This window comes from Amblyomma mixtum, chromosome 6, assembly GCF_055824585.1.
Source record: "Amblyomma mixtum isolate Tamu chromosome 6, ASM5582458v1, whole genome shotgun sequence".
NCBI lineage: Eukaryota > Metazoa > Arthropoda > Arachnida > Ixodida > Ixodidae > Amblyomma > Amblyomma mixtum.
Window position 1 is genome coordinate 44,581,691 of NC_143017.1, and position 13,594 is coordinate 44,595,284.

Consider the following 13,594-nt stretch of genomic DNA (forward strand, 5'->3'; position numbering starts at 1 on the left):
TTGGTGACATCGAAGAAAAAAAGGAAGCCCACAGTTCTGACTGCTTTCTGTACAATCGTTGCCCAGAGTACAAAGTAGTTTGGGTATACAGTGTACTGATGCCATTCCAAGCCAATTTGTTTGTCCCAACTGCCGCTGGCTCAAGGCTATTACAGGCCTATTTATCACTATCTTAGCAAACCCAGGCGCAGAATCGCCACCCGACCCAATGAAAAAAAAAAAAAGCGAATGAAATTCAAATGGAATTGTCATACACTTGCCTCTATACAAGCGAGCCAGTTTATGCCACATGACTTTTTGGTAATCCCACTTTTCTAGAACAAAAACAAAAAATAGAAAGAGGCAGAAGGGGGCCTTACCCTTGTTCTTGACCATTTTCTTGAGCTGCGACGCCTCTTGATGGAGCTCGGAGTTAGTCAGTTCCTCGTCACGCACATGCTCGCGAAGCATCTTGAGTTCTTGCATCTGATGGTGCGCAGGCTGCAATGATGGGGACAGAAGCCCACAAAGCCCGCCTCAGAACAAAAAAACACCAGAAGTGCACACCATGAACAGATCACCGGACACCTTCGCCGAATGCGGTGAGCGTTACTTTTTCAGCTACGTTACATATATTACGCGCTCATTTGGTTTTACGAGGTTTAACGCCCCGAAGTGGCTAAGAGGACTGTAATCGAAGGCTCTGGAAAACTTTGATCACCTGGGGTTTGTTAATCGCACTGCACACTGGCCTCCGGCATTTAGCCTCCACATGTGTGATCATGTAATGTAATGCAATATGCATTGTACAGGTGCCCACACAAATTTATGGAACATCACAAGTACAAAGAGTTGAATCTTCTGGCCGTCTAGACGCACAGCCAAGCATTGAAGGGTGCGCAGGGGAGACTGCACAGCGAAGTCCTAAGCACCCTTCTTTTCTTGGCATCCAGACCTGCACCTGGGAATCACCACCTAAAAGCAACACCCTCTCGCAATGATTCAATCGCAATTAAGACCAGCAATCGGAGGTCATACAGACGCAGGTTGGCTCTGCACCTAGTTTGACTTCCGCTATTTCAAATGGCCATTTTAGTAAAAGGTCGACATGCCTTCACTGAGTGCGATGAAGCTTCAATGCAATCTCTTATTTCAAGTAATGTAATGGCCATGTAATGACCTAAAATGGTTTCGGAATGGAACAAGCTGCCTGAGGAAGTAGTGTCCATATTATCAAATGATTCATTTTCTTCCATGCTGTGACATTTTCTGTGTATAATAATTCCGTGTTCTTTCTATCTCATTGTTATCTTTTTTTTGTAACCACCTGCATGAGGTAGCATTTGTGTACTTTTTGTTCAACCCCCCCACTGTAATGCCAGACAATGGCGCTGTGGGTATGATGACAAATAAATAAATAAAAAATAAATAGTGCGCTACAAAAATGTGCAATTCTGAAAATGCACGTGGTGCTGTTCTGAACCTCCCCTTTGTTTTTGTTAGCCAGAAGTACTCAAAAAAATACCTTCAGAATTACTGCAAGAAAATTACCATCCACTCCGAATTCACTTCAGAAAAAAAAAAGCGCTATTCGCACAAGCCTAATAATAATTATGCAGTTCTTGTCTCGTCCTAACAAGTCCACATCTCAACCCAATACAGATTTCAAGGCCTCGCATTTATTCTCCGATTCCTGCCACATGAAGTCATTACATAAAGGGATGAGCACACATCTTTTTGTCCATCTTCAATCGATCACGTTTGCATAAGGAACACATGAAATCACATGCTCACTGTAGCCACACCAGAGCTACCCATTTTAAAAATCATTTCCTACATTCACTTTGCAAGCGAGTCTGATGCGTTGGGACACATGAATTTCCACATATCAGAACATTTTACTGCATCCACTTCTGAGAACATTATGCAGTGTGCACGGGATATTTGATAGCGTTTACGTCACGTGCACAAATGCGGACACACAACATGAAATGCATCGTTTGAATCAGCTGCAGTTCTGCAAAATGCAACAAAATTGCCGGCACAATGACACTGTTGGATTGCACCTCTATCAAAACATAGCAGCTGTGGCTAGGAATCTATTACACGGACTCACACTGAGTAGCAGAATGCCACAGCCACTAAACCACCGCAGCGGCCCTTCGGGGTTCTCTTGAAATCATTCACCCCTATTTGGACACCGTAGTTATAAAGCACAGCAAATAGGCTTACAAAAATTCAGTTTGAAGACTAATCTCTTCAGGCTTTGCTGATCTTTAGGGCTTACAACGAGTAACGCCCGTCTTAAAATGTTGGTGAAAAAAACTGTATATTGTAAGGTGTTCGCAGCCGCTGCAAATAGTGAACAAGGCCAGGGGTAGAGGGTTGGCCTGGGATTTGAAGATGTTACAGAGCTGACACCACAGCCTAAAAAGGCACTATTTAAGGGGAGAGCCTGGTCTTAAAAAAAAATTCTATTCATGGAGTCACAGTAAAGGAATCTTCAGGGAATATGTATTTTTGTATGCCGATTCTAAATATGTCATTTAATTTCATGTAAAATAATTCCTTGAGCACTTATGTAATTTTTATGCATGTATTTTGGGAAGAGCTTTGAAAAATATTTATTGCACAAAACTTGCTGAAATGTATGCCATTGGGTTCTCTTGACACCAAGGAATGCAATAAGGGTAAAATTGTCTTCCTACCTATCATAGAACTTAAGTTATAGGGTTTTGAAGTTGTCGCTTCAGAAATGAGAAGAAAAATTTGTATTCTTGTTTCTGAAGTGGCAGATTCAGTACCCTATAACTCATGTTCTATGATAGCCAGGATGATAATTTTACCCTTATTGCATTCCTTGGTGTCAAGAGAACCCAATGGCATACATTTCAGCAAGTTTCGTGCAATAAATTTTTTCAAAGCTCTTCCCAAAATACATGCATAAAAATTACATAAGTGCTCAAGGAATTGTTTTACATGAAATTAAATGACATATTTAGAATCAGCACACAAAAATACATATTGCCTGAAGATTTCTTGACTGTGACTCCATTAATAAAATTTTCTTTTCAAGACCAGGCTCCCCCCTTAATGGGGGGGGGGGGGGGGGGAGACGCAGTTTTAAAATCCCGAGAAATGTAAAAAAAAAATTTTGAAAATTGTATCTGCTTGTATGCTTTGTTTTTCATGTCGTCCTGACCTGATGTTTCATTCCTGAAATTGACCAGAAAGTGCTCTAAAAAAAAATTGTGAACTGTGGCGGCCGTGCATTGTGGGGAAACGCTCAAACAATGGAAAATTTTTCTCAGTTACGATTTTCTGTCCATACAATCATCTTGCAGAGCAGATTTCTTAGACTGTTGTATCTATCTTGACCCCGTTTGTATTGCTACACTCCTGAAACCTGTTTATCAAATTTCTGAATTTTAAATTTAGTATGAATTTTTCATCTCTCTCTATAGACACTGTATTGCAAAACATTCAAAACTAAAATTTGTGGTTTGTGAAAGATTATTCCAAGAATGTCTTCTCGACCTGCAGCACACCAGTGGGAACGCCATGAATGTTCAACCAGTCTCAACTCTGCATCATTTTCAGAGAAAAAACATAAAAGCAATTTTACGGAGATACAACAGTGAAATTTTGTGAGTAGGCATAAAATTCTCTCCTAAAGCCACTCACAGCACAACTGCTTTTGGTTGGTTTGGTTTATGGGGTTTAACGTCCCAAAGCGACTAAGGCTATGAGAGACGCCGTAGTGGAGGGCTCCGGAAATTACGACCACCTGGGGTTCTTTAACGTGCACTGACATCGCACAGTACCCGGGCCTCGGGAATTTCTCCTCCAAAGAAATTGAACCGTCGCGGCCGGGATCGAACCCGCGTCTTTTGGGTCAGCAGCCGAGCACCATGACCACTGAGCCACCGCGGCGGCTAACTGCTTTTAGAGCAGAACCGGTTACAATACAGGTTTTCCTGGCCACCGGTAATCCAGTCGTAGGACTGGATGTACAGGCAGACCGCTTAATACGCAGGCGCGAACCAGAACACCGCATTTTCAAGGATGAATGACTCGACCATGAAATCCGTGCACGGAGCACAGCTTCGCTCCCCATTTTTCAGAAAGTACCGTAAAAACCCGCGTATAATACGAGGTTTTTTTCCCATAATTAGCGTCCTAAATTTCCAACTCGTACTATTTGCGGATCTGAACAAAATTTTCGAAGTTGCTCAAAGTGTTGGTTCCGTTTTCGCGGCCTGGCTACGGCTTGGCTTTGTTACTCTCGACAAACGACGTCACGGCGTCGTTGCTGTGTTGATCCGTTGGGTGCGCCGGGGGGTCGCGGTGTGCCGTGCGCCTGTTGACAACGCACGTGCTCGCATGTAAGGCACGCTTCGTGAAGTGGATATTGTTTTGGGGAGCACAATGTCAGGGTCTCGAAAACAGTACGCAGCTGCTTTCAAGCGAAAAGTGATTTTAGCTGCGGAGAACATCGGCAACGGTGCGGTCGGGAGGCAGTTTGGTGTCGTCAAAGGAAGCATTCGTGGATGGCCACGACAGAAAGAAGCCCCTTTCGCGTGCAGTGGAACGCGACAAAGCTTTTGCAGCCGCTTGATGGTTGTGTAAATAAACCGTTCAAGGACGCAGTCAAGTGGTGCTACGCAGAGTGAATGCGCTCAGGTGAGCCTGCAGTGACGCCAACCGGCGGCCGAAGCGGGCTTAAGAAGCGCTCATCTCGAACGCCCTCGATGGCACGGAAGATGAGTACATTTGGGATGATTTGTCGGACAAAGAAATGTCCGAAGAAAGTGCTACTGAAGAAGAAAGTGATCAAAGTGGAGTGCGGAATGCGATTTGAATAAATGTCTTCTATGAGCTTGCATCACTCGTATTATACGCGGGTAAAACTTTTTTTTCCCACTTCGCGTCTCTAAAACTTCACCTCGTATTATATTCGGGTTCGTATTATACGCGAGTTTTTACAGTGCGTATATACACGAAGGAGCAGACTGAGGAGGACGCGCACGCGTGACGAAAAGACCGGGAGCAACCATCAAACGGTAGTGCAGCAGTTTTTATTATTTTTTTTCCAGCAGTCACTTTAGTGTGTTTAGTGTGTATATGTTGTGCCATCCGGAGTCACATCAGGAGTGTGTGTGCGTGCATTAAATGTGCAATAAATTTTGTTTGAAAGGTGGGCTGGCCGTGTGGCATGCGTTAAGAGGCTAAAAATGCAGTTTTGGTTATAATGTGGTACGCACTGCTTATAGCGCAGATTTTTGCAACTCTTGTGAGTTACGGTACAAGCACTCTACAGTGCACGCTCAAAAAGTTTCATGTAAATATACGTCAGAAAGAAAAAAAAAATTTGCCGAAACCAATGTCTCCCTCAAAGCCATAGAGCAAGTCTGTCTTGTGGAGTCTCATATCGCCAGTTTTTTCTAGCTGTTTTTACAATGAAGCGAGCCTTGCATGAACAGGTACTAGAACATTGGTTGCATAGCAGACCGTTTCATGTACGAAGGTAAACAGGAGACAACCAGGAGTGCAGTTTCGTCTTATAGCCCACTTATAGCAATATTCAAGTGCCATGGAAATACCATTGTTATAACCAATAATTGTTCTAACAGGGTTGTGCCGAAAAAAAGAAGAGATGACAAACTTCAGAGCATTTATTGACAGTAAATACCCGGAGAGGTTCGATTGTTCTAATGCCTGTAAAAGCAGGTTAATTCGAACTTCAGGGAACCGGAACAATGTTCACCGATTACCGATGACCAAAGCACCGCCATCACTGTGCCACCGGGAGCTTCGCGCACCTCCGCGTCACAGGAATCAAGCCGGCTTTCCGGAAGTGATTCTTATGGGAAATTCAAGAAGCATGCAGAACTAAGTGTGCGGTGACAGCTGACAAGAGAAAAACCGCGCTGGCTGCATGCACGCACACTGCACTGACTGATTGGGGGTACACATGGCGCACATAGCCAATGCAGCAGCTCTCCTGACGCGATGATGCCTGCCTCTTTTGCTTTCGTGGCATTGCTGCGCCATCTTAGTCCATTCGTCGGCCCCACACGTGTGCGCTTTTGTGTTGTAAGCATGGTTTTGCTGGTGTGGTTGTATCATTTCCTTGGTTTTTTTTCTATTACGGTTGACACTCAATGAAAAGGTTTGATTGTTATAACCAATAATGTGCCTTGACAGCATAGCTATAAGCAGTTTATTTTACCATAGAACACATGGCAAAGCTGACGGTGCCATGGCTGACCATTGTTATATCCGATATATTGTTATAACCAGTTTTGTTATAAGGTTTGGTTTGGTTTGGTTTATGGGGTTTAACGTCCCAAAGTGACTAAGGCCATGAGAGACGCCTAGTGGAGGGCTCCGGAAATTTCGACCACCTGGGGTTCTTTAACGTGCACTGACATCGCACAGTACACGGGCCTCTAGAATTTCTCCTCCAAAGAAATTCCAGCCACCGCGGCCGGGATCGAACCCGCGTCTTTCGGGCCAGCAGCTGAGCACCGTAACCGCTGAGCCACCGCGGCGGCGCAGTTTTGTTATAAGTGGGCTTGACTGTATATATTGTTGTATACATTGACCGATATATTGTTATAACCAGTTTTGTTATAAGTGGGCTTGACTGTATATACCGGCTTACAAGCTGTCAAAAAACAGCAAGCATAGATGAACAAAATGGAATACTGGGAAAACTCCACAATGTTTTTAGGCACACAAGATGCTAACAGGACAAGTTGTAGTAAGGCAGTGTATTGAGACAGCTAGGATGCGAAATAGGTCGGTATAGATCGCTTTTCTTGACGCTAGGTGCAGTTTAACGTCCCAAAGGGGTCTTTATACGCTGACATCGCACAGCGCACTGGAGTTTTTGTACTACAGTTGAACCTCGTTATAATGAAGTTGAAGGGGCCAAGTCATTACTTCGTTATAGCTGTACAGCTTCATTATACTAGCCAGTGTTGATCGAGCTTCCAAGCGGCACTCATTTGTTTGCTATATCCATGATGTTTTTATAAATTGTTTCATTATAACGAGGTTCAACTGTAATGCGATATCATTTAGGCTGTCACTCCAAACTTTTCGGGCTTCTGTGCAATCAAGTTCCCCGATCAATCGAGGGGTCGTCATGAGCACCACCAAATTTGATAATCTGAGGACTAGAATGTTATAGTACCTTCCATTTCATTATCATATGGGAATACACTAACCAGACCCATTAATCCGCAATGATCCCCATTAATCCACCTTAGTCCATTTTCTGGGGTAAGACTACTTCCAAAATTCCAAACTGTTGCATTTTCTTAAAGACTGGTTAAGAATGCTCTCATGTTTTTTTTCCTGCCCTGAAATACTGATGCCAGCGCTCGTGCAGACGAAGGCGCCAATCAAGAAGAGGAGGAAGTGTGTGTTGTGGGAGTGTTCTGGAAGCGCACGTCCTGGGCTACGCTGGCTGTCGACCCTCGGTCGCTTATTACCAACGTGACAATACAACCACCGCATGGTTCGCTGGTACCCGAAACAAAAAGGAACACTTGTCGATCGTTCCAGAAACAGGCCTCCCAGTGGGCATTAAAACTCCCCTGGACATACTGCGGACGTTCGGGACATCCGCAAGACGTCCGAAGAAGTTCCAGTTCCCATTTCGGGGGGGATACCACTGTCTGCAAGGCCTGAGATGAGTACGACATGACTGGGCGACTCCACTGGCTTTCCAAAAAGGGGTGGGATGCCAGCACAGTGAGACAGGCCTCACCGGACGGAGGCGTTGCTGTGGGGATGGGCTCAGCCGCTTGAGCGGAGATCGCGCGCTCGGGGACAGCGTGAAGCTGGTGCTCTTGCGGCGCTTCACCCGCTGAGACGCGCTGGGGGGGCTCTCTTCCTCGTGGCCCGCTGCACCAGGTAGGGTCAAGAACAGTGTGAATTCAAGCAGCACAGGAAAACAGGGTAACAGTAGAACTGCACGATGCAATGAACAAAGTCGCTATGTTGAAACCCAGGGAATGCATTTGTGCAAATCTATTCACGACAATTGGAACTCATGTACAACACAAAGAACAAGAGAGCAAGGAGTCATTGGGTGCTTACCGACATTTCAACAAGAGGAACTGACTTCAAAGAGATGAAGACGAGTCCTCTTGTCGAAACGTCGCCAAAAACACTAAAGCTCCCCACTCCCTTGTTCACTCTGTAGTCAAGAAACCCAGCTACCTATTCTCTCTCTACCAGGTATAGATTTACGTTATTTTCACACTTAATCGCTGATGTGTGACAATGCTGTAAAATAGAGTTAACGCACACCTATGATAATTTGTTGGTTCAAGCCTCCCGCTGTTAGGAGCAATTTGCTGCATGCTCGTGGCCTCGCAGTATGGCGCTTCCAAGCACCTTTTGTTGTTGTCAGCAAAGTCGGCACATGTTCAAATTTCAGCTTGCATGTGCAAGTACCATCATGCTATTTTTGGATTGACTAGCGCACGGATGGAAGTTGCCCCTTGTGGCCATGTGCCGTGCCTGAATAGGCAAACAACAGCAGCGAGAGAGACTGGCAGTCCACAGAGGATGGTTGACTGCGGTGATGGCGCAGTAGTCTAATGCAGAGGCCAGTGAAGATGATCTGTTCACGCCACTACAGGTCCAAAATCCGCTTGTGGCCAGTTCTGTTTTGCTCCACACCTGGACTGAGAGTCACAAGCTCCTAGTGCTATTGCATAAAGTGAAACGGCAGACAACAGTGTACATTTCTTTCACATGTACCTCCTGGCTACTTCGTTTCCCGCCTGGTAAGTTTTCCAGCGACAGCCGTTACGTGCCTGTTCCTGGGTTTCGGCAGCTGTGCTTCGTCAAGCCTCAATTACTCTGCTGGTACCCATCATCCCCTTTTCTCCTTAGAAGCGGAAACTAAGTCCGATTTGATTTAATCGGCGTAACCTGAGAGTGGCTGCCACGGGAACCATCTGGAGGGTGGTTGCTGCGGAAGGAGAGAAAGTATGGCTAGAGCGGAGGAATGCAGCACGGTCCATCTGCGGCGGCTGCTGCTGCAAAACAAGCTTCCCAAGGAGAGGGTCATCGGTGGCACTGCCCGCTTAGAGCGACGGACTGGAGTAGAGGGCTAGTGGAAAAACGGGTATGTGTGGAATGCCCTGAAGCTATAGAGATATGAAGCTGCTCTCATATTCTATACCTCTACTTACCATAAAATATAAATACCTTAACAGATGTCACTGAACCTCCTGTACACAGTGGTAACCGTCCTGTCAGTTTTTTTTTCTGCAGTCTCTTGAAAAATCTTACAGCTCACTTCTACTGTATAAATACCCAATGGGCACTGAAACTCCCTTAGATGTCCTGTGGACATCTGTGGGACATCCAAGAGAGTTTCAGTACCCATTGGGTAAAAAAAATGGCTGAGGCTTAGCTAAGGTTAAGCCTAGTCAGATGCGAACCATATTGATGGCTAGGCTTGGTAATACATGGCTTTCCTTTTGTAGAACGTTGTCACCGAGCCGCATATTGAGCACGCCGCTTAGCCAGACATTCATCCCGCTCTTCATCGTCTCTGTGGCACGCTGAAGCTTTCGCTTCTCGTTCAAATCAGCCCTGCTTCTAGGCGGCATCCCAACACCTGGCCGCCTCGTAAGTGCCCGGAGAGCGAGGCAAGCTCAGCTTTATACCGCTGCTGTAGCGTCACGTGGTCAGCTGCAGCGCCTCTGATGTGGAGCCTCCACCGCCGAAGCCGACCGCGCGAGCCGGCAGCCCATCTCTCCTCTGCTGTGACGTCATGTTGTCACGTGGTCACGCTAAAGGTCAATGGTAGCTCCCCTGCTGCGCTCGACGGGCTGTAGTGTAGCTCTAGTAATATGCTTCGCATAAAATACAGAGCCTCGTGGCACCTGCGGCGACGCCATTTCAAAGGAGACTCTCCCGACATCCATCCATCCTGTGTGACTGTAGAGAGAATGACAACATGCCAGGAACAATGCATACCTTCCAGGTATCCCTGAAGGGCATCGAGCACGTCCTCCCCGCCGTCCACGATCTCAATCAGCTCCTTTATGTGGCACTGGTCGGCAGGGTCCAGCTGGAGCAGTGGTGCCACCTCGCTCGTGGGGCTGCAGCTAGCAACACGCAGGGCCAGGGCCGAAAGGGCCAGCACGGCGGCCACTGCCAGGGTGGCGTCACTGCTGCGCCCACCCTTGGCGCCATCTCCGTGCGTTAGAAAACGTGCCGGCAGGAACCCGTGCAGGTCTGAAGAGAACAGGGAAACCACTTTCAGTCTACACACCGGGAGCAGCTTAACCCTGTAACAACCCAACGCAGCGCAGAAGTGCAAACAACAGACGCGGGTTCGATCCCGGCCACGGCGGCGGAATTTCTTTGGAGGAGAAATTCTAGAGGCCCGTGTACTGTGCGATGTCAGCGCACGTTAAAGAACCCCAGGTGGCCGAAATTATTCCGGAGCCCTTCACTGCGGCTTCCCTCATAGCCTGAGCCGCTTTGGGACGTTGAACCCCACTAAACCAAACCAACCAAACAACTCGTGTTTTATTCTTGCAGAACTACATGAATTGTGAATGACTGCTTCTGCAAAAATGTTGACAATATATTTAGTAAATAAAAGTCAAAGCTGATGATGATGATGATGATGTGTTTTAATGGCGCGAGGGCACCTCAGGCCAAAGAGCGCCCAGTACAAGGCAAATGGTCAACTCAGGTAATTAAGATGTTAAGAAATACAGGAGGCTTGCTAAAAGATAAATTTATGCAAAAGCTGAGCATAACGATAAAACAGCCTCGAATTTCTGCAGTCATAATGCTGCTTCGGGAAGTGCAGTTTTGAATTTTAAACTCACTTTACCATGTGCTCCTAAGTATTCATCCACAGTTTTACCATCCTCTCAGATAGAGATCATAAAAGTTAGCTCTAATATCCAATCTGTTACTTAATGAACCTCAGATTCTTTGCACTTTTACAATAGAGGAACCATAAGTGATGAAATCCTGGAAGCTCACAACTTCTCACTGACGGTTTGAATGCCTGGACATCCCAACAGGATTTAAGCAGGATGAGAGGGCAATCATGGGAGATGATCATGGGTGATTGTGCCAGTAGCCACCAATCAATCAGCCAGTGATGTTATCGGTTACCTGAACTGAAAAACATAGCACCACAATATTCCGCACAACACCACAAGTAGAATTCTGGGATGACCTCCTACGCAAGTTAAGCATGAAAAACAACAAGACACTGCACGAACAGAAATAAAAGCTTGAGATGACACTTCAGCTCTGCCTGAAGGCTATGGTGAGAGTTAGAAATGAGCTTTGTGAAAACCAATGATCAGGCAAGTCTTCCAAACACGCGTGAGCGCTACCCAAGGCAGCCAGTGAAGCATTCCACAAAAGTGTTTTGGAGCATGCTGCAGCCAATGAACCATGCAGGACTTACCACAGAGGGTCTTCTCAATAACGTTGAACGTCTGGTTTGGGTCCACGTTCTCAGAATTGACCGACGGGTCCCTGAATGGCAACAGGAGAGAGGCTCGAGTAAGCAACCCTCCAGGCTGAACAGCCACTCAATGGCCTCACCTAGAACCTCTTCAGTCAGCAGCAATGAGTTTCCGCACCCATCTCCACAATGTGGAGAATGTCATTTGCCAAAACACCATACACACTCCAAAGCTTCCAAGAACTTAATATGTTAAGTGGCAGCAAACTTTGTGGGCTAGCTGGTATGCTTTCTCCCAACTACAAGTTCCGACAGCCCAAAGAATACCACCACAAAAGAGAATTGGCTTTTTTTGTTGCTTATGGGTTTAAAATGGTTTCTTCAGCGTTTGCACGTCCACAGCAAACGAGCATCGAAATGGCAAACGCAACCATAAAACAGCAGCACAAACCAGTGGGGCAGGCACATCGAGAGGCACCAGAATGGAGAGTTGTCACTAGCACACCATGTAATTATTAACTCAAGAGAAGAAACCCGAAGTGCCACAAAGAGGCAAACAAGTACCACTGAATGAGTTCACAAAGAAGTATGTAGCCGTGGCCTCATACAGAAAGCCCTTCCAGAAGGGGTGTGAGATTATTCAAAAGTTTCGAATAGTTGGTGAAATAGTGATGCCGTTTTTAATACTCGATTCAATCTGGATGTTTGGTATTCATCCCGAGCAAACAATATCTCTGAAATGTTTGCTTCGTGTGGGGTCAGTTCCCTTGACTTCCATGGGAGGACTCTAGAGCTGACTGCAGCTGGCATAGCTGGCCCCATGTGGCATTCGCTAATAAAGCATGACAGTAAGCATGAAGGGGAGCTAGCATGACACACATGGAGATGGGTGTCCCTTTCCAACACCTGAAGCAGGATGGTGTCTGGAGAGCGGTGTATATACGCCTAGCATGGTGTCCATGGAGTCACCATCAAAAAGCAACAGCTGCGCAACAATGCAACTGCAATTAAGAGCAGCAGTTGGAGGTCCCATAGAGTTTCTTACTATTACCTGGAGGGAAAGCTGGCAACCCGTCTATGGGAGTTCGCATGGAGGCCCCTCGAGACCACTTCAGCCACCATGGGCGCTCAAAGCATCATGGGGCGGTGAGCTACCGACTGCAGAACTACAACTTTTGGCCAAAAAATAATAGAAAAATAAAGCTGTTCAATAACTACAAATGTCCCTAACAATCAATATCCTGTCTGTAAATTGCAACAAGCAAGCAGAAAAGCATATAAATAGAAAGTTTGCCCAAAATAAGAGATGGCTAGCTTTCCTATTGGCCAAGTAATGAACACTACAAAAACTAATACTTCGTGATTAACAGGCACATTTTCAAAAGTAGATATGTATTTAAAAAAATGTTGCTTAGATACTTTAAGAGGTTTTTAATGGCACTGCGAAAAAGTGAAACGTTTTATTGGCGTCGTGTGTTGTTGCATTTTCACTACTATGGCTTTTGCAGACTGCGTTCACGCTAAAGTCGTCTGCGCACACACAAACGGCGTTTTCAGAATGAAATGTCTTAGTAGTGCCACTCCATGTTCCCGAAAAAACACGACTGTGCCGCAACAAGTAGCTCACCGCCCCATGATGCTTTGAGTGTCCACGGTGGCTGAAGTGCAGTGCCGCCAGCTTTCCCTCTAGGTAATAGCAAGAAACTCTATGGGAGGTCGCACAGATACGTCTCACCCCACAAATACACCGGCACCGAATGCAGGTCGACTACCCCAATTTACAATGGCCATTTTTGCACAGAACTTCCCAACCTCATCTGCCTACCACCTAAATTTCAGGCACTGCTGGGCTAGTCTGTTCATGCCATTCAAGGGCAAATAAGGTGAAGGAATGAACTGAATTACTACCCTTGAATGACATCAGCCGACTAGCCCAGGAAACCTTGTTTTTACCGAGGCTCATTAGGCAACAGTCAGGGCTAGTTGAGCACTACTCACAGGGACGAAAGCAGGCGGAGGAGCTGCAGGCCATCCTGCAAGTCTGAGACTGCCTGCACCTTGATCCGGTAGCAGGCCAGCTGCGGGGTGAAGAGGGAACAGGAAGGCTTCTTCAGGCACCAAAGATCAACAAGCACTCGAAAA

At 46.2% G+C, this 13,594-nt stretch overlaps 1 protein-coding gene across 2 annotated transcripts in view; it reads right to left on the reverse strand.

The window, feature by feature from the left end:
• The window catches only part of LOC149338922 (uncharacterized), an 80,105-nt gene that overhangs the window by 53,515 nt on the left and 12,996 nt on the right, over positions 1–13,594 (reverse strand). The window contains exons 2-6 of one of the 2 annotated variants that reach the window (XM_089547819.1): positions 13,451–13,530; positions 11,453–11,523; positions 9,991–10,251; positions 7,760–7,896; positions 360–465 (exon numbers count right to left, since the gene is read on the reverse strand). In XM_089547819.1, coding sequence (XP_089403945.1) covers positions 360–465; positions 7,760–7,896; positions 9,991–10,251; positions 11,453–11,523; positions 13,451–13,530 — 655 coding nt within the window. Of the gene's footprint in view, positions 1–359; positions 481–7,759; positions 7,897–9,990; positions 10,252–11,452; positions 11,524–13,450; positions 13,531–13,594 lie in introns of both variants that reach the window. The other variant, XM_089547818.1, reaches the window with a different exon arrangement.